This window comes from Odocoileus virginianus, chromosome 21, assembly GCF_023699985.2.
Source record: "Odocoileus virginianus isolate 20LAN1187 ecotype Illinois chromosome 21, Ovbor_1.2, whole genome shotgun sequence".
NCBI classification, from domain to species: domain Eukaryota; kingdom Metazoa; phylum Chordata; class Mammalia; order Artiodactyla; family Cervidae; genus Odocoileus; species Odocoileus virginianus.
Window position 1 is genome coordinate 30,687,253 of NC_069694.1, and position 22,520 is coordinate 30,709,772.

At 35.2% G+C, this 22,520-nt stretch overlaps 1 protein-coding gene across 4 annotated transcripts in view; it reads left to right on the forward strand.

The window, feature by feature from the left end:
* CCSER1 (coiled-coil serine rich protein 1) overlaps nt 1-22,520 on the forward strand; it is a 1,366,600-nt gene that overhangs the window by 1,079,849 nt on the left and 264,231 nt on the right. Inside the window, exon 11 of one of the 4 annotated variants that reach the window (XM_070452146.1) lies at nt 11,552-11,597. The exons of the other annotated variants lie outside the window; for them this stretch is intronic. Within the exon in view, the coding sequence (XP_070308247.1) occupies nt 11,552-11,597 (46 nt within the window). The remainder of the gene's footprint in view (nt 1-11,551; nt 11,598-22,520) is intronic. 4 annotated transcript variants of the gene reach the window in all.

The window sequence follows — 22,520 nt, forward strand, 5'->3', positions numbered from 1 at the left end:
ACCTATTTTTTCACATGTAATTTCCTTTTTTCTTTGTTTTAAAAATCACAATCCTCCATATTTTCTCAAAGAAAAATTCTCACACTACAGTTTCAAGACCTATATTTATTAAAATGCAATAGACTTCTAAAATTCTATATTTTAAAAGAATTGTTAGATTTGGAGAATACTAAAAATAATTCTTAACTAGTTCGATCACTATATCAGTGACTGCTGAGAGTAAAATATCATAAATGAGAAGGTAAATCCTTGATTCATAAAGCATTTTATTGATATATTACATACAGAATATAGTATTTATTTGCATGGACATATGTATTGTAATGGGCTTCCCTGGTAGCTTAGCTGGTAAAGAATCCACCTGTGATGCAGGAGACCCCAGTTCAATTCCTGGAGATTCTCCAGATCCCCTGAAGAAAGCATAGGCTATCACTCCAGTATTCTTGCCTGGAGAATCCCAGTGGAGAGGAGCCTGGCGCACTATAGTCCATGGTGTCACAAAGATTTGAACATAACTGAGCGACTAAACATACACACATGTATTATAAGAGTCTTCTTACATCTATTTTCCTTTCTATTGCTTAGCTAAACTGACTTAAAATGAAATTAGCTTTGATAGCATATAAACTGCTATCTAGATTTTGAATTTACTAAACCTTGTCAATTGAAGAAACCATACAATCTAAAAATTGAGAATTATATTTTATTCAGGGACCCATAAGAAAGAAATATTAATGTAATTTATTGACATTTCCTTAGAAATGGCAGTAGAATTTTCAGTAGCTACTGACTTGAACTTTTTACCCATGAATGAAATGATAGATTTTCTTATTGCTTATGGGATTCTCAAGGCAAGAATACTGAAGTGGTTTTCCATTCCCTTCACCAGTGGACCACGTTTTGTCAGAACTCTCCACCATGACCCATGTGTCTTGGTTGGCCCTATATGGTATGGCTCATAGTTTCATTGAGTTAGACAAGGCTGTGGTCCATGTATTCAGTTTGATTAATTTTCTGTGATTGTGGTTTTCATTCTGTCTCCCCTGTGATGGAGAAGGATAAGAGGCTTATGGAAGCTTCCTGATGGGAGAGACTGACTAAGAGGGAAACTAGGTCTTGTTCTGATGGGCGGGGCCATGTTCCATAACTCTTTAATCCAATTTCCTGTTGTTGGGTCGGGCTATGTTCCCTCCCTGTTGTTTGACCTGAGGCCAAACTATGGTGGAGGTAATGAAGATACTGGCGACCTCCTTCAAAAGGTCCCATTGCACACCCTGTGGCACTCAGTGCCCCCAGCCCTGCAGCAGGCCACTGCAGACCCGCACCTATGATGGAGACCCCTGGAAACTCACAGGAAAGTCTGGGTCAGTCTCTTGTGGGGGTCACTGCTCCTTTCTCCTGGGTCCTGGTCCGCACAAGGTTTTGTTTGTGTACTCCAAGAGTCTGTTTCCCCAGTCCTGTGTAAGTCCTGTGTAAGTTCTGGTGGGGTTAATGGTGACCTCCTCCAAGAGGGCCTATGCCATACCCAAGTCTGCTGCACCCAGAGCCCCTGCCCATATGTCAGGCCAGTACTGACCCGTACCTCCACAGGAGACACTGAAAGGCAGGTCTGGCTCAGTTTCTGTGGGGTCTCTTGGTGCACACAAGGTTTTGTTTGAGGCTGCTGAACATTTCTGATGAGTATGGGGCTTGATTCTAAAAGTGATTTTGTCCCTCCTACCATCTTACTGGGGTTTCTCCTTTGCCCTGGAAGGTCTCAGCTACTACAAGATAAATCTTCACCCCAGATCCCAAAGCAGTAAATGCTTTATTTTGGGGGGCTCCAAAGTCATTGCAGATGGTGACTGCAGCCATGAAATTAAAAGACACTTGCTCCTTGGAACAAAAGCTACGGCCAACCTAGACAGCATATTAAAAACCAGAGACATTACTTTGCCAACCAAGGTCCATCTAGTCAAAGCTATGGTTTTTCCAGGAGTCATGTATGGATGTGAGAATTGGACTATAAAGAAATCTGAGCATGGAAGAATTGATTCTTTTGAACTGTGGTATTGGAGAAGACTCTTGAGAGTTCCTTGGACTGCAGGGACATCAAATCACTTGATCTTAAAGGAAATCAGTCTTGAATATTCATTGGAAGAACTGATACTGAAGCTGAAACTTCAATACTTTAGCCACCTGATGCAAAGAACTGACTCATTGGAAAAGATCCTGATGCTAGAAAAGATTGAGGGCAGGAGGAGAAGGGGATGACAGAGGATGAGATGGCTGGATGGCATCACCGACTCAATGGACATGAGTTTGAGTAAGCTCCAGGTATTGGTGATAGACAGGAAAGCCTGGCATGCTGCAGTCCATGGGTCACAAAGATTTGGACAGGACTGAGCAATGGAACTGAAATGAAATAATAGATTAAGTTTACTTACCAAATACTAAAATCTGATTCTGGTCTTAAAATTACCTCTTGGGGATTCCCTGGTGGTCCAGTAGTTAAGATTATGCACTTACATCCCTAGTCTGGGAACTAAGATCCCACAGGGCTTCAGTTCAGTTCAGTCACTCAGTTGCACCCGACTCTCTGACCCTGTGGACAGCAGCTGGCCAGACCTCCCTGACCATCACCAACTCCTGGAGTTTACTCAAATTCATGTCCATTAAGTCGGTGATGACATCCAATCATCTCATCCTCTGTCATCCCCTTCTCCTCCTGCCTTCAATCTTTCCCAGCATCAGGGTCTTTTCCAATGAGTCAGTTCTTTGCATCAAATGGCCAAAGTATTGGAGTTTCAGCCTCCGCCTCAGTCTTTCCAATGAATATTCAGAATGTATTTCCTTTGGGATGGACTGACTTGATCTCCTTGCAGTCCAAGGGGCTCTCAAGAATCTTCTCTAACACCACAGTTCAAAAGAATCAATTATTTTGGCACTCAGCTTTCTTTATAGTCCAACTCTTGCATCCATACGTGACTCCTGGAAAAACCATAGCTTTGACTAGATGGACCTTGGTTGGCAAAGTAATGTCTCTGCTTTTTAATAAAATGTCTAGGTTGGTCATAACTTTTCTTCCAAGGAGCAAGTGTCTTTTAATTTCATGGCTGCAGTCACCATCTGCAGTGATTTTGGAGCCCAGAAAAGTAGTCAGTCACTGTTTACACTCTTTCCCATCTGTGCCATGAAATGATGGGACCAGATGCCATGATCTTCGTTTTCTGAGTGTTGAGTTTTAAGCCAACATTTTCACTCTCCTCTTTCACTTTCATCAAGAGGCTCTTTAGTTCTTCTTCACTTTTCTGCAATAAGAGTGGTGTCATTTGCATATCTGAGGTTATTGATATTTCTCCCAGCAATCTTGATTCCACCTTGTTCTTCATCCAGTCCAGCATTTCTCATGATGTACTCTGCATATAAATCACCTGCCTTCTGGTATGGTCAAAAAACAAAAAGCAGTTACTCTCTTGGAATTGTGATTAACTTAGAACATTTTTAGTAAGAATCACATATTTAATATATAACTCAATATAGGAACAACTGAGCTGAAAATTAAACTATTGAATAAAGCATGATTTAGTATATAGTGGTTAACTTTTGTATATTTAAGTATACCAAAAACCTCATTAATTTACTAACACAAGAATCTAGGAGCTGTGAATTAGCAGAATTTTCCAGATAATTGAATATTATCATGTTTAGTATCAGAAAATTATTTTGATTGCACATGTTCCCATCAGACCTTCTACCTATCTTAGAAAATGATTATTGAAAATAAATCAGCATTCACATGATCGTTCCAGATCATAGGAGACTGTCACTTGATCTACTCATTGAATTGATTCAAGTGTCACTTTCCCTGTGGAAAGCTGTGAGGCTGATGCCTGTCTCTCATATTGACCAGCTCACTTCTTTTCCATGAATTGTTTGCCCCTAAACCTATTTTAGTTGCAGATGTCATTTAAATATTATTATTAGATGAACTAGTTAAAATTCAGGTGAACAGATAAAACAGGCAAGTGAAAAGGATGAGCACATGTTGAGTTTTAGAAAGTCTTGAAAATTACAAAAATTTTGGGAGAAATGAGCAAATTCATAGAAAATAATCAATATTCAGATTGCTTTGTAAGAAACTTAAAGCTCTAAGGCCACTCTAAATTAACTTCAACTGAAATCTGAGGAAGGTGCATTCCTGTGTGGCTTTGCAAGAAAGAGGGAGGAGAGTGACTTACTGAACACTCTCATTCAAGAGGCCTCAGTCCTATACTAGAATATGGATGAATGAATGGCTTTCCTTGTGTTTTAAGTTGAAATGTTTAACATATGGAGATACATTTTTTGTGATTCTTGGTTTATAGACTTTCTCTAGTAGCTGATGAACTAGTCCTGATTTTCCAACTCAGAGGGCATTGATTTAATGTATTTTATGTTGTAGCCTAACAAGAACTATACTCTTTGGCTGTGAAACAGTGCTGACATGCAATCTCTTCCTTACTATTTCAGCACCATTTTACTTTCAGGTTCACATTTCTCTTATGTTTCTAAATACTCTGCATATTTGATTACAAGTAGTTGGAATGTTACTGTACCTTCAATATACAAACTTAGATAAGAGTTCACATTCAGCCAATCAAGACATAAAATTTGTAGAATTATCTCCTTTCTTTTTTGCCTCTCACAATCTACATATTTTTCAATTTTGTATTTAACAATCCTTCTGAACATTAGTTGGGAAAATGGTAAGAAAAAATAAAGGAGTTGGTGAATGTAGCTTGTAGCAGACCTGAGTTAAGCAAAGGTTTTTTGGTTTTGTTTTGTTCTAAATTCTGCCATCATTGAAGAAGCACTAGAGGTTTTGATGAATATTTGTATATGTCAGGTGTGTATTTTAGAATGATTAAGTTCTCTTGGACAATCTCTTGAATGTTTTTCATTACTTTTTTTGATCTCTTCTCTTTTTCTTAAAAAGAATAAAGTGTATCATAATTGGTACATCTGTATCAAATGAGAAAATAAGTTTAAAAAGAATGTTTACCCCTATAAAAAGAAAATGTTTAATAGGCTCTCCTTAGTATTCATTTATTTTTCATACTTTTGTGGTGTGAATAGTACTGACATTGAAAAGATTTTAATTTCTATTGATAATAAATGAACACACTGCCAGAAAGAGGATCTAAAATAATTACAGGAATGCATGTCAAGTCTTTCAGGCCCTCATATTAACACACAGTGCATGCTGCTTCTTATTTCTGCAAATGTCAACCTTCTTTTTGATGTGTCTTTTGGGAAATGATTCGCTCTGTTTCAAAGGCGTATAATAAAAGAAAAGGGCTTAGGGCAATATTTAAGCAATGAAAGAAACACAGGACATTTATGACTAACTGGGAGGAACTGATTGCCTTTGGCTGTGCCTTGGGAAATCCCCAGGAAATACAGTAAGTTGTGATTACTATTAGAAGTTAAAATGATATAAAGCATGCAGAGGAATTTGTGTTTTCCTTATGGGTGAAAGCATTTCATATTCTCAGTATGCCATTGGAGTTCATACCCACCACTGTGTTTCTTACTGAAGTACTAGCAGGAGATGTACTTTTGAAAATTACAGAAGAGTAACTTTTAAGAGATTCAATTTAAGAAAAGAAAAGAGAATTTAAAACTAAGTTCATGTAAGAACGTATATTATTTTCACATACCTCAATTAATGTCTCTCATAAACTAGTAGTATTGACTTAAAATTAATGATATCAAAGTTTGTACTGCAAATGTTTGTTAAAATATCTGTGTTAAATGTATTATAATGTGTATAACTATGGTAAATAGAAAGTCGTAGAGATAGGTAAAAAAAGAAAGTCATAGTTTTCTCAGTGCATTTTCACTGTGGTTATTTCCTTAATAAGAATAGAATTGTTTAGATCTCCTATCATTATTTGGAGGCTATAAGATGCATTTATAATTTCCTTATAGGTTTTCATTTCTGAATTTCTACCAGGTTGTTGAGAACATAAAGGAAGTATCTCACAAATCCCTGTTATTATTTATTTATTTATTTATTTAAAAATCATTTCTTTTCCCCCATGGTAGTTAGGAGATCCAACACCAATCCTACAATATTGTCTCAGCTTTATTGCACGACTTTCAAATGTAAGCCATGAAATTAAATTTCAAATTTAAATTTAAAAGGATTCTTCTTGAAATGAGGTCTAAAATGCTAATAGTAGATATTCAGTCTGACAATCACTGTTTTTAGTTATGTAAAGAAAAACAAACTGGGTCCAAAACTGCACTCTATTTAAAGGCACTGTTACCTTGTGAGTTCTGTATACTGCCTTGTTTGATTAATGAGCAAGTAACTATCACTATATGTCCTCCAAGGTGGGAGATCAAGGGCATGCCTTTGGCTAATCTATAGTACAAGAAGGATTTTAAAAGGGTAATGTTTTAATATGTTCAACTTGCGTGTTTTAATGAAAGGTTAAAATAAATACCTAAATGAGAACAAAACTAGTAGTTTTCTTGTGTAATTTAGGTACCTAAAATACACACACCTAAATGGTTTTTGATTTTAGGAAATTGCCAAGCATTTTGCAATCTACATATTTCCTGAAGTATGATCACATCTCTGTTATTTAGTGATTAAAGGTAGTTCTGAAACATTATTCTTATAAGTTTAAAATGGTAATTCCACCAAAAATGCAGAAAGCATGTAGAAATATTTGTATGTTTTTCAGAAATATTTGTTTTCATTTAAAATCACATTATTCCACAACATTTAAAATGGTTATATTAACTAAATCCTGCTGTTTCCGCATGTATGTACTGTGATGGGACCAAGGTCAAATTTTCCTTTATCAACTTCATTCTAGAAGTTGAAGCTGAGCATTCTTATAAATGTGCAAGTCTTAAACAAGTCTTAAGTATTTTCTTGAACAGCTAATTGTTTCTTAAATTATTTCATTACAAAGAAAACTTTAAGAAGATCTAAGGTAGAGCCAGAAATTCTAATTTTATAAAAACGTCATGCTCCCATAGGTTCTAATTATGTAATTTTAAATAATTTTATAGGTCTTTAATCTTTTATCTACAATTCTGAGATCCAAAATAACAAACAAGCAAACAAAAATTCCCTGAAAACTTAAAATCCTTCTTTGATTTATTTGGTAATCAAATCTAGTCTGATCTAAATTGACAAGAGGCTGTTTATAATTTTCAAAAGTCATAGTGGAGTTATATTTTTCCTAGAGAAATATTAATATCTTTGATTACTCCAGCCTTAGACTTAGCTTGGGGTATTATTTTGCATATTCTGAATAATTCTGAAAAACACTGAACACAAGGCTTTTGGATACAGGTTTATTTAAGAATTTTCTTATTCAAAGTTCTAGTCCATGTCTTGCTCTATTTAGCTGTTTGATGTGCATGCCTGGGGCTAGTAAGTTCTAAATTTTTATTGAATTATGCTTGAGATATCATTTTAACATTTAGCTCAGGTAAAAATGATATTGACTCTTACCCTGATCAGATTGTATATTTCTCCTTCTGATCTTGGTGTTCTGAACTAGGACTATAATCTGTATTTACCAAGTATTTCCAGAGGAAAAAGGAGGTATATTGTTACATTTAATTATTTTTGTGTTACTTCAATTCATAGTTTCAAATTATAGATGATTTTTTTTTTTTTTTGGCTTGGCCATTTTATTTTTTTTCAATCGACTTTTTAGAAAGAAAGCGGATCAGAATGAAATTGATGTGGGTAAACTCGATAATGTAGACTTAGTCATTGTTTCTACCTGCAATGCAGGAGACCCGAGTTTGATCCCTGGGTAGATCCTCTGGAGAAGGGAATGGTTACCCGCTCCAGCATTCTTGCCTAGAGAATTCAATGGATGGAGGAGCCTGACAGGCTACAGTCCATGGGATTGCAAAGGGTCAAACACAACTGAGTGACTTTCACTTCACTTCAAGCAGTTTTCCTAAGCATGTTAACTCTTTTGACAGTGCTTAGTTTTCCTAGGGTAATTTCTGATCATTTGTTAATGCAATTCAAGCATTACTTGAAAAGTAAAAAATTAAAATTTGTGACATTTTCTCTCCATTGTTTTTAACTGATACATGTATATTAATTTCCAAAGCCTGGGTCCAATAAATGAAGACCTTGGAAATGTACTCTATTGATGTGGCATTTCATTAAAGAAAATAAATTTGTCTATATTGGGTCTCTTTGCTGACATATGATAGCATTTTTAATTGTAAAAGATTCTGTGAGGTAAAACCACTTTGGAAGACAGATTGGCAGTTTCTTACAAAGACCTACTCTTACTCTACAATCCACCAATCACCATCCTTGGTATTTACCTCAATGAGGTGAAGACTTATATCACACAAACACCTGCACATAGATATTTATTAACTTTATTTATAATTTCCAAAATTTAGAAGCAATCATCAGTAGGTGAATTGTGGTTCATATAGACAATGGAGTATTACTTGATGCTAAAAAGAAATAAGCTATCAAGCTATGAAAAGACATGGAGGAAACATAGTGCATATTACTAAGAAATAAGTTTGAAAAGGCTAAATACTATATGATCCAAACTATGTGACATTCTGGAAAAATTAGTGAAAAGACCAGTTGTTGCTAAGGACTGGGGAGAGGGAAGAATGAATAAGCAGAATATAGAGGAGCTTTAGGACAGTGAAACTATCTTGTGTGACACTAAAATGGTAGATATACATCATAAATGTGTATCTATAAAACGGTAGATACACAACACTGAGAGTGGACCCTAAGGTATATTATGGACTCTGGGTAATAGTGATGTATCAGTGTAGGTTTATCAATTATAGCAAATGCACCCTTATGGTGGCTGATATTGATAGTGAAAGAGGGTATGCATGTCTAGGGGCAGGGCTTATGGGGGAATCTATAACTTCTATTCAGTTTTCCGGTGAGCTTAAAACTGCCCTAAAAACTAAAATCTTTTTTTGAATGATTCTATTGAGCATAAACATATAACTAAGTGACTCTGAAAAGTGTGATGAAAAATACAAATACAAAAGTCACCCTAGCAAAGTGCGATCAAAGAAACTTAGTTGATGTAGAAATAGGCAAATTGAGGGGAGAATTGTGATCTGCGGAGACAACCAGAGAATATATGTGTACCACATAACATCAAGTTTGTCACTGAAATTAAAGAAGTATCATACAATAAATTGCTTGGAGCCAGTCAGATAAAAACTTAAAGCCAAGGAATTCTCCCTCAGAATTCTATTGAGTTACTCTGCATTTAACCTAATTGTGACCTTACCCACCATTTATCATAGCAACTAGAAGTTTTAGAAATTAAGAAACTGGCTTCTCTAATCAGAGTCTTAATACAGTACCTTTCCATATGGTAGATTTTGTTCCAGTGGTCTGTTCATGGATTATTATAGGAGTAAATTTGAATACACATCTTCCTCTAATTATATATCTAATAAAGATCAGTCCTAACATATTGTAAACCTTGGAGATATTTTTCTAATATACAGACAGCTAATGTTGTTTTTAGTTTCTAATATGAAAATAATCCAGCTTTATAAGAAAAAAATGAGAGTTTTTTTTTTTTTTATCACCTGGACTTGAGGCAACTCATTAAAAATTGTAAAAGCAAAGAACAAAAACAATACACTTCTCACAAATGATAAATTTTTGCTACAAGTAATGATGGTATTTTTAATCAACCTTGCATAGTGAATAATGATCTTGTGCTCTTGATTCAAACCTATGTCTATATAGCTAAGGATCTATGAGATTTAGGCAGATCTCTCTCTGAAATCTTTCTTGCATTCAGTTCTATTTGACTAACACAGGTATAACATTAGTCCATCCCAGAATGCAAAACTGGAACAGTATTTAGAAGATGCTGACTTGGTGTTGTTCAGTATGTGGGAGTGAATGACTAACAGTTCACACTTGAGTCTTTATAGCAAGTTTCTGGAGTACTGTGGTTTCTTTGAAGTGTAGGTTGCAATTTTTTGATGAAATTAACTCAGAAATCTCCATCCAGGACAAAATTTATTTAAATCTACCCTAGGCAAATCCTGCTAGAGACAGGAAAAGGTCATGTGTCTTCCTCAGTAGATCCAGAGATACAAACATATTCTTAGACAAAGAAAATTTAAGCAGCAGATTTGAATGTCTTATTAATCATCCATCAATGCAAGCATGCAGACACTTTATAAGATAGTTTTCTCTTTGGTATACCTTTATACAAACCAAGGTCATAATATTCACATTTGCTGTTTTTGTTAGAAGATAAGTTCATGAAACACTGGCAGCAGGGATTATTTTGTAAATCCTCCATTTTAATTACTCCACTAGATTTTTTTTTTTTTGGAGCATAGTTGATTAACAATGTTGTATTAGTTTCAGGTCTACAGCAAAGTGATTCAGTTATACATATACATGTATCTATTATTTTTCAAATTCTTTTCCCATTTATGTAATTATAGAATATCGAGCAGCATTCCTTGTGCTATATAGCAGGTCCTTGTTTGTTAATTATTTTCAGTATAGCAGTGTGACCTTTAAAAACTATAGCTTCTTAACTGCTTCTAAATTAAGTCTAAAAGTTACTTGATTCTACAAAGAGTTTTCTCATCAGAAACAATGGAAATAATAATAAATAAAGGTAAAATTTTTAACTGCCTCAAAGACTGTTGTGGAAACTGAGATAATGCTTATCATATACTAACCATAAGAACTTCATTATAAATGTTCAATAAATATCAGTTAATCTTTTTCAGATATTCTCATCATCTGTTAATTATATTTATAATGAACTATTGATTTTCATAGAAATCTATTTTTACCTAATATTTTAAAACCTCTCTTTGAGTACATTATAATATCATTTTGTGATAGAGATCAGTGCCAGGAATAAAAATATACAAGTTGAATTACAATAAGTTTTTGTACAGAGTTTAGTCAACTAGAGGGATATAGTAAGGTTGTTCTAACTTTGGTGCCTATCATATACAATTACTATTTTTATTTAATAAATTCTCTCTGATTATGCTATTTTTCAGTGATTAACTTTTATTGATGCATAGATTAGAGCCGTTTTATTTGAAGCCATTATTTTTCTATATAGTTTGAGGTAGAAAAATAGCAGAGGAAATACTAACACACTGCTTAGTTTAAGAATTAGAGAAAATGTTTTCATCAGCTAAGGAACTGGTGCAAGGGAACCTACTTTTTAAGGAGGCCACTTCATAAATATCATGTGTGTTCTACATTTCACAAACCTCCCTTTCTGTCAAATTTAATTATTCCTATCTTTTGCTGTAACATTCATTTTACTTTTTTTTTTAGTGTATTACATATCTTTTCTTAATTTCTTACAAATATTTATTTTGATCTTTATGTTTACCAAATGGAATAACTCAAAACCTTATTTAATAAAAGCATCTTAAACTGTCTTTATTTTGAATTTCTTTTCATTTTCTTTGTTCATTTCTTCACCATATTCTACTGGTACTAATGCTCAGTTGCTCCAAAAAAAAAAATGTGTTTTATTTACAGGGCACAGCTTATGGAAGTGCTCCTGTACCTTCTCGCAGGCAATTATGTGAGTCTCTTATATTCAGCTCTGTGTTGTAAACATGACAGTGTGTTTCTGTGCTGTAGCATGGCATGCTGATTGAGACGAAATGCCCTAAGGTCAATATGCAATCCCCACTGTTGTATATTACCTACAATGTGTTTGTAGTAAATGGTTCTCTTTGCCTTTTCCTTACCTGTTTGTCATTATCCAGCCCATTTAAGAAAACTGCAGTGCAATGTGGCCAAGTGTGCTGAAGCTTCAAGAATGGCTCAAAGTCTGGGGCAAGACTAGAAGTGGCTCTTAAGTTTATTTTCACTTAGCAACAATAATAGCACTTTGTTAACCAAATCAGTAAGCTTTCTTAAATCCTAACTTCCTTTACAGACTTGTTCAAAGGACCCTTATATCATACACAGCTGTGTTTTAGTCACAGCTAATGAGACCTCTTTCCTTGAAAAGGAAAAAAATCCATTAAAAAATACTCTTTCTAGTGAATTTAAAGCAAGCTTGACTTTCCAACCACTTTATTACTTGTCATTATATTTAGAAAATTTAGAATGATCTGTAAATTTTTGGATAGAAAACTTGGATTTTACAAACTGGCTTACCTGTATTATAAATATATGCACCTTGCAGAGAGTCAGATATTTGCTCTTCAGCTCAGATTTCTGTGACAACTTGTCTGCTTTAACATGAACATTTTGTCAATGAGAGATGTATATGTAAATTTAATATGTAGAATCTCCTAAGTGCCATCAGACTTTGAGAATGAGCTATTTTCATTGCCCATTTCCACCTATGTCTTTTCTCTTTTCCCACGCCAGCATCCATCAGAAAATCATGATTGTTTTACCTCCATTATAGAGTGCTATAGCAATACATCACATGATGCTAATTGTTGTGCCTAGCAATAAATGCTAAGTAGATTCATCTAAATATGGTGTTAAAGATGATTCAAAGGTACAGACCTGTTTGTATAGTTTTTTCTTCACTATTGGCAAAAGAAATACATACTTTGATGACATTCACTGAGAAGGATCTGTGAATGATTTACAAAAAACACAAAAAAGGAAAGAAAAAGAAAAGAACTGTGACACTTTATACCATTATAAAGATGCTTAAATAGAAAGCAGAAATATGCACTTTACTCTGTTTTTACATGAAAGAATGCTGAAGGTTTAGATTCTTATGAATGAAGCTGTACTAGAAAGAGCTGCTAATGTGAAGAGAAGATGGAATTTAGGTATATTAAATATTCTTCTAAAATTAAATAACCATTAGCTGGTCTCCAATTATCCCTTGCTGTTATGTCTTTTTACCTATTTCCCTACCATATGACTTTCTAAAATACACTGAAATTATGGTTTATTTTATGTAGTTACTGGTGCAGTATTATTACTAAACCCAACTTAAATCCACTAGTCTCTGATCAGTAAAACCAATCTACTGACACCAGGCTGTGGTGAAGGAAAGTGCAGTGCTTATTGTAAGACACCATATAAGAAGTCCAGGGCAGCTAATGCTCAAAAGACTTGAAGTCCCAGAGAGTGAAATGGGAATCGGGAGCCGAAGAATGAACTTTACAAACGGGCAAACACTCACAGTAGCAAGAAAATAGGATTTATTTTACAGAAAAGTATAAAACTCTCAGCATAGACACTGAGAGGGAATAAAGAGTCCCCCAAAAGGCGGGACTTACAGCAGTTTATATGCTTGCTAGTATTGATCTGTACATTTTTGGTTGGCTCCTGTCCTTAAAATATGTCATTTCTAACCAGTCAGTTTAAAGGTCACTGTTTAACTTAACATCTTTATGAATTCTCTTGATCCTCGGATTAAGTTGCCACCCTTTTTCATGCCCTCTGGCCATTTTACAAGGAATCAGATATGTGGGCTAAAGATTAATGAGCACCAGTTGTCTTTCCCTAGGGAATACGGAACAGAAGTTAATTACTTCCTTTTCCTGGATCTGAGTGTTGATACTTTATCAGACCAAGGACAAATTCCAGGAATTCAGGAAAGAGGGTATAGTTTTAGGTTAATGGAGTGAGATGTTTATTGAAAACAAGACCAAGGTCTCAGAGTCATACACTGACTGTCTCACAATTTCTAGCTCAGTAGGTTTCAGGGAAGCATTTTTAAAGCACAGTGAGGAAAGGTAGTCACAGGGTATGTGATCAGCTCTGCACAATTCTCTGGTTGGTTGATGATGAGGTGACAGGGTGCTAAAACCGCAGTTAGCATTATCATTCCTAAGGCTCCCAGACCTAACTGCTCATGGTCATCAGGAAGTTAATTTCTTCCACTTGGTGGGGGTTTTGGCCACTGTAAAACAACTCAGGAGCATGCATCAGACACTGTTTTCTGTGTCCTTAAGGGAGGAACTAAAGATTCTGTGACTGTCATATGACTGCTTTTCTTACTAGTTCTCCTGCCTACCCCCATGTTCACAGTCTTTCACACACTAATTCTTGAGCCAGACTTTTTTGATTCATTGCACTCCTGGAAAACTATAGCTTTTCTAAAAATATGAGACATGGTCAGGATGTGCAGGGAGTGGTATGTTCTAGGAAGGCCTGATAGGGTCCTGCTCAGTTACTGTATTGACTGATAAAAATTGAAAAATATAGCCAGATCACAAACAAGATAAGAAATATGCTGATTTCCTTTAGCCTTTTTTTTTTAAAGTAAAAAGTCATTATTATGAATATAAGTTCAGTTCAATTCAGTTCAGTCGCTCAGTCATGTCCGACTCTTTGCGACCCCATGAATCACAGCACTCCAGGCCTCCCTGTCCATCACCAACTCCCGGAGTCCACCCAAACCCACATCCATTGAGTCAGTTATGCCATCCAGCCATCTCATCCTCTGTCGCCCCCTTCTCCTCCTGCCCCTAATCCTTCCTAGCATTAAGGTCTTTTCCAATGAGTCAACTCTTCACATGAGGTGGCCAAAGTATTGGAGTTTTAGCTTCAGCATCAGTCCTTCCAATGAACGCCCAGGACTGATCTTTAGGATGGACTGGTTGGATCTTCTTACAGCCCAAGAGACTCTCAAGAATCTTCTCCAACACCACAGTTCAAAATCATCAATTCTTCAGCGCTCAGCTTTCTTTACTGTCCAACTCTCACATCCATACATGACTACTGGAAAAACAATAGCCTTGACTAGATGGACCTTTGTTGCCAAAGTAATGTCTCTGCTTTTAAATATGCTATCTAGGTTGGTCATAACTTTCCTTCCAAGGAGTAAGCGTCTTTTAATTTCATTGCTGCAATCACCATCTGCAGTGATTTTGGAGCCCAGAAAAATAAAGTCTGACACTGTTTTCACTGTTTCTCCATCTATTTGCCATGAAGTGATGTGCCAGATGCCATGATCTTAGTTTTCTGAATGTTGAGCTTTAAGCCAACTTTTTCACTCTCCTCTTTCACTTTCATCAAGAGGCTTTTTAGTTCCTCTTCACTTTCTGCCATAAGGGTGGTGTCATCTGCATATTTGAGGTTATTGATATTTCTCCCGGCAATCTTGATTCCAGCTTGTGCTTTTTCCAGCCCAGCATTTCTCATGATGTACTCTGCATATAAGTTAAATATGCATGGCAACAATATACAGCCTTGACGTACTCCTTTTCCTATTTGGAACTAGTCTGTTGTTCCATGCATATAAGTTAGATTACCTTAAAGGCAGCAGTGTCTATTGTTATGGAGATAGGGAAGATATTCTTATTAGAGACTTCTTGGATTGTGAATTCATTTTATGTGCCCTGAACTCATGAGTGGAAATATAAAGCTTATGAAAGTACAGTGTTTAATCTGGACTAAGCTTACTCTTGCCTGAGAATTACATGGACAGAAGCAGGCTACAGTCAATAGGGTCACAAAGAGTCAGACATGACTAAGGGACTAACACATTCACAACAAGCTTATTTCTTGACCTTACAAAGTGTATAATATAAAAATAATACCATATATTTGAGGTTTCAAATAATTGATTCTAGTTAAATGAGAGTAAATTTTACAGAAAACAAAGAGAAAATAAAATGATGGCTGGTTTCTCTAAGCCTAGGACCTACATTTGAAATGTTTCCTGTACCTTGATGGATAAGACCATAAAATGGGTTTTACTCTCCTAAACGCATGGACATGGAAATAGTAAACTTACAAGCCATGAATTTGTGATGCTAATTATCGCATTTCCTTTTGGTCAAGTAAAAGTTTTCAAATCTCTGAATTACCTGTTACTAAAGACTCCTGAAGTATTTGTAATATTGGAGCCTATTAAAGATATGCCAAAAGATGAATGTTTTATTCTACATAAGAACATCACAATATTCATATTAAATATCTTCAATCCTACCCTGTTCCCTAAAATCAGTGTCTATATTGATATCTTGCAGCTGATTCTTGATTCTAGTATTTTATATTTTTGACTATGTCAGAAGCAATGACTAATACTTTCTTGAGGTTACAATTAACCAAATTTTTATTCTTTTTTTAATTTAATTCGGTATTAAGGAGTTCTTTGTTTTATGGTCATCACTTTAACTATTTCAAAAATATAGCAATTTTTAACAGTTCTCTTTGGTCATAACCTGACACAGAACCAGCAACAAAAGAGAAATTTTTCAAATGATGAGGTATTGGCAAGGCTGTGATTCTACGATGAGAGGAGTCTGTATCATCCCACACAGTATCTTGGTGTTATTTACCATCCTATTTTAGATGCAACTTCTGTTTTGTTTTCTTCTTTCTTTGCTGTGCTTGGAGTAATATAGAAAGAGGCTTCAATAGTAGAAAGAACTTGCAGAACGTTTCTTATCACTATCTTTGAAATATACCTTTGGAAGACATGTCTGGTGGGGTGCTATAAACCTTACATCAATAAGCAGTACTTATCTAGTTCTGCATTCTTAGGGAGCAGAGACAAATACATTGTGTCTACAAATTCACAGTTACATCCACAAATATATTGTAGATTGAGGAAGTTCTGTTCTTCAGAAAATAAGTTTCAGTCAGAAAGAAGATAACATTTAAATGGCATAATGAAATTATCAATATACCACAAATAGAGGACAAGCTAATACAAAGATTGGTAGAAAGTGTGAAAAGTGCAAAAGAAAAATGTAATATATGTTATAATCTTATAATTTACAAGGAAAATGTTAAATACTCTCTTTTGAGTCCAAAAAAATAATGGTTTTGCATTTAATTGAGCTTACAATTTTGAGCTGCTAAAAAGTAAAAAGCTTGCTCAGTTATGATTTAAAAAAGCATTTTCTCTGATTTATAGATATTTGTGATTATCATAATAGGCTATTAAATTTGTTTAGGTAATGACTATATAGTAAAATTATATGTAGATATTCTAGTTTCAGCTTGACATGTAGATAGTTGAAAAGAACATTGTTCCTACCCTTACAATAACAACAAAAATCCTAGGGAAAATATAAATTCAATATAAGTTCAAGGAAACTTTTCTTGAACCATCAGAGAGCTAAAGTCATGGTGCAAACAATTAACCTAAGATAGAAGTAAAGACAAGTACCTTGTAAGGGGAGACCATATGTAGCAGACACAGTTAGATAACAGGAAGAATTCTGTTAAATTTTGGTCAACCAACAGGCAAACATAGCCTAAGAGAGTATAAATAGAATGAGAATTTGGACTCACTGGTAGAATCTTCTTATAGGCCTCGCTAGACTCTCACATTAAAATATTGGCAAGATTCCTGTGGAAGTCTCTCTTGAGCTGAAGGTCTAAAGAAGGGATCTGCTGCTACTATAGGAAAGGCACAAGGTTTCACCCAGATGCTTCTTTCCTATTGTCCAAACAAAAGCCTACAACACAGGGGGAAAGCAAAAAACCACACCAGTGAAAACCAGTTGCAGCTGGGAGAAAAGGATCCTTTATTCCTGGGACAGGAAGACAGCTGGAGAAGAAGACAAACACCGAGAAGGCCACATCTGTGAGACTCTGGAACACACTGCCTTCTTAAAATTGAGGCTCAATCAGAGGAGCAGAGAATGCTTCACTTTCTATACCGTAGACTAACAAGCAGCGAGTTATAAGTAATTAGAGATAATATGGCTGGGAATGTTACAAGAATGTGGAAGAAAACCCTCTCTAAGGCACACGTGCCAGGGAGAGACTAAAGCTGTGTTGGACCATAAGTTTAGAAAGAAAGAAAGTGAAGTCGCTCAGTCGTGTCCGACTCTTTGGGACCCCATGGACTATAGCCTACCAGGCTCCTCCGTTCATGGGATTTTCCAGGCAAGGGTACTGGAGTGGGGTGCCATTGCCTTCTCCAGGGGATCTTCCCGACCCAGGAATCAAACCTAGGTCTCCCACATTGCAGGCAGGTACTTTACCCTCTAAGCCACCAGGGAAGTCAAGTTTACAAAAGCCCCTGGCAAATCAGTTTGTGCCCTAAATCCCAGATGTCATTAGAGAAAACTGACAGTTGTAGGTAATCTTAGCATCACTAGAAAACTCAGTTCAGCTCTGCCTATGTTGACCCAAATGTCCATCCTAAAGCCTTAGCAGAGGAATAGCATTCCAATTTCCAGACATAAAATTTGTTTACCTAAGTCTCTAGGGTCCTACACAACATGTTTGGCTCTCCACAAAAATTTGAAGGCATAAAGAAAAGCAAGAAGAAACAACACACTCTCTAGGGACAAAATAATCAACAGAATCAGATTCAGATATTATGCAGATGTTGGAAATGTCAGAAAGGGAATTAAAATAATAATATGTTAAATATGCCAATGGAAAAGTTTGACAACACACAAGAATAGGTGTGTGATTTCAGCAAAGAGAATTATAAGGGTGAGTCACATAGAAATTGTATTTATTGAAAGATTGGCAACAGATGAAGAATGCCTGTAATGGTCCTATGTATAGACTCAGTATAGCCAAGGAAAACATCAATGAACTTAAAGATAGGTTAATATAAATTATCCAAACTGAAACAGAACAGGGGGAAAAGAAGTGACAGGAAGCCCAGAAAAGAACATTCAAGAGCAGTAGGACAATGTCAAGTGGCCTAACTTATGTGTAATTGGAATCTTGGTGGGGTAAAGAGAGAGAATACTGAAGAAGAAAAATATTGAGCAATCATGGCCACAAATTTTTCTAAAAGTATCAGCATTTAGCAAATTACAGATCCAAAAAGCTTAAAGACCAACAAACAGGTAAAGGAAAATGAAAAATACACCCAGGCATATCATATTCAGACTGCTGAAAATCAAAGATAAAGTCTGAGGTAGCCAGAGGAAGGAAAAAATACCTTACATACAGAGAAAAAAAGATGAAAATTACAGTAGACTTCTCATCAAGAACTTCATAAGCTGGGAAAAAATAAAGTAACACCTTTAAAGTTTTGAAAGGGAGAAACAAACTGGAAATATAGAATTCTGTAGTTTAGGGCATGTGTTCATTCACTCAGTAGTGTCCAACTCATTTGCAACCCAATGGTCTGTAGTCTGACAGGCTCCTCTGTCCATGGGATTTTTTTCAGACAAGAATACTGGAGTGGGTTGCCATTTCCTATTCCTGGGGAATCTTCCTGACCCAGGTATCAAACCCAAGTCTCCTACATTGGCAGGTGATTCTTCATCAGTGCACCACCAGCGAAGTGTGAACATATCTTACAAAACTGAAAATAAAGAATTTTTCAGAAAAACAAATACTGAGAAAATTCATTACCAGCATATTTCCACTTTAAGAAATGTTAAAGGAAGAAAAGAATAGCACTGAAAATGGAATAAATGGAACTGAAAATAGACTTCTTTGATGTGTACTCCTAGATGATGTATGCCATGTTATGATTTAATTTGTTAACCTTTAGTTAGATTAATTAGATTTACTTATACTTACTACTGATGCTGGTTACCAGGTGGCACAGTGGTAGAGAATTCACGTTAGTGCAGTAGCCACAGGAGACACAGGTTTGATCCCTGGGTCAGGAAGATCTCCTGGAGTAGGAAATAGCAACCCATTCCAGTATTCTTGCCTGAAAAAATCCCATGGACAGAAGAGCCTGACAGGTTACAGTCCATAGCGTCATGGGTCACAGGAGTCAGACACGACTGAGTACACACACATATTTACTGCTAAGGTATTATCAAAAATAATTATCATCCCTTAGTCTTTTCCAACTACTGTAACAAAAATGCCATAGATTGGATGGCTTAACCAAACATTTATTTCTCATAGTTCTGAAGGCAGGCTAGTCCAAGATTAAGGAGCTAGAAAATTTGATGTTTTATGAGATCTCAGTTCCTGGTTCATGCTGGCTTTTAACTTCTCACATGGCAGAAAGGGTGAGGGAACTTTCTGATGTCTCTTTTATAAGGGCACTAATCCTATTCATGAGGGTGCCGCATCTCTAAGACCTCACTTCAAAGCATCATCTCATTTAAGAAGAGGTTCAGTTTATGAGTTTTGAGGGGATACAGATATTCAGTCTATAGTAATCATAATTTCAGTATTTTTGTAGGTTATCTTATCTTACCTCTCTAATAGTTAATTTATATGTTTTTATTTTTGTGTATATATGTATACATTTATATGTCAGTACAGTTTTATCATGGATATTTAAAGTTAATGATGAGGCAGAAACTGGGCATGAAATAAGATACAAAGTAGAGACTGGAACAATACTATTAAAACACAGTAATTTTTTTTGTTATTCTATAATTCTATTTCTCAATGACTGTAATATGTATTGTCATGTTGTCACAGTCTACTCTGACCAAAATCAGCATAGATTTTTATTTTTTATTGTAGTTAAAGCACTATAAAACACTATAAATTATTCTAAAACATAATGACAGTGCTGAAGGATTAGAAATGGAAAGTCTAAATTTAATTGGCAAGGAATATTGTAGGCTAGTACTGTAATAATAAAATAAGTATAATCCTGCTTTCATATTTTTCTTTTAAATAAATAATGAGGTAAGTAAATGAATTGTTATTATCTTTAAGAATTAGGAATAATCAGAACAGTCTCTTAGAGCTTTGAAAGTTTTTGAGCATTAACCAACATCTAATTATTAAAGGAGTAAATTTTTCCTTGCACATTGTCTTATGTTATTTTATAATTCTCTACCTTCTACATATTAAAAAATATCTGTCAGCACTCACATGGTGCCACATCCTACTAAAGTTTACAGAAAATGATTAGGTCACTAGTGACATAGAAATGAAAGTCTAGATTAAGGCAACACATTAAACAAATATGTTAGTACCAGTTATTTAGTAGTTGTGGCCAGTTGACAAATAGTTTGAGGGTGTATTTAACTTAAGCCATTATGACTTTTCTTGAAGATGCAGATAGGTTAAAAAAGTTTCCAAGTAGGGGTAAAATATAAGAAATTTTCATAGGCTAGTAATAAGGAATTATAAATTATCCTAGAGATTAACTATTCCAATCCATCCATATTACAAATAAATCCTTGAAAGATTAAATGATTTACCAAAATCCAAGTCTTACTGAAAAAGCTGGGCTTCTAACCCATTTTTCCTGTATCTTTTTTTATGATTCTTTTTCTTAAAATTTCTATCAGGTTATCATCATTTTTCTGCTAAATTTTATGGACTGTCTTCCTCTTTCTATAAAACTAAAAGATGATACCAATTAACTCAAGGAGGATGAACAGAATTTAATCAGGTACAATAAAGATGTGAGCTATAACAAGTCCAAGGAGATGGAGCAGCATGTGGAGAGGATGGCAGGAGCCAGGCTACAGCTTCTTTGAGCCTCTGTGCGTGGCTCACAAGCCTGAAGGGTTGAGTACTTGTACAATTGAAGCATTTCTTTGCAGTGTTGGAAAGGGACAGTTTCTCTGCTAAAGGTCAAACTGAATTCATAGCAGCAAGCATTGCTATTTTTTATTGAATATATTTAATTTACAATATTGCATCAGTTTTAGATTTATAGCAAAATGATTCAGATTATTTTCCATTATAGGATATTAAAAGATATTGAATATTGTTACCAGTGTTACACAGTAAATCACTGTCGCTTATCTACCTTGTATATAGAAATGTGTATCTGTTAATCCCACATTGCTTATTTATCCTTCTATCTGTTCCTTTCCTCTTTGGTAACTATCCAAAGTTTGTTTTCTAACTATCCAAAGTCTGTAGTCTGCTTCTGTTTTGTAAATAGATTCATATGTATTACATTTAAAGATTCCACATGTAAGTGATATCATATAATATGTCTTCCTCATCTGACTTACTTCACTTAATATGGTATTAAGTATGATATTCTCTAAGGCCAGCCATGTTGCTGCAAATGTCAATAATTCATTCTTTTTCATGGCTGAGTACTATTCCATTGTATAAATATAACACAACTTCTATTGATGGATGCGTTGGTTGTTTCTATGTTTTGGCTATTGTATATAGTGTTGCTATGAACATTGGGGTGCATTTCACAATGCAAAATTGTGCAAAAACACAATTTAGGGTTTTTGTTTTTCCTTCATATATATACCCAGGATTGAAATTGCTAGATTATATGTTCTGTTTTTAGTTTTTTGAGGAACCTCCATACTGTTTTCCATAGTGGCTGCATCAATTTACATTCCTTACCAACAGTGTAGAAGGGTTCCCTTTTCTCCACCACTTCTCCTCCACTTATTGTTTGTAGATAGTTTGATTATAGCCATTCTGACTGATGTGAGGTGATACCTCATTGCAGTTTTGATTTGTATTTCTCTAATAATTAGCAATGTTGAACTTTTCATGTGCCTGTTGGCCACCTGTATGTCTTCATTGGAGAAATGTATGTTTAGGTCTTCTGCTTAATGTTGATTGGTGTTTGTTTTTTGTTTGTTTTAAGGGTAATTACTTTACAATATTGTGTTAGTTTCTGCTGTACAACATGAATCAGCTATAAGTGTACACATATCCTCTCCCTCTTGAGTCTCCCTCC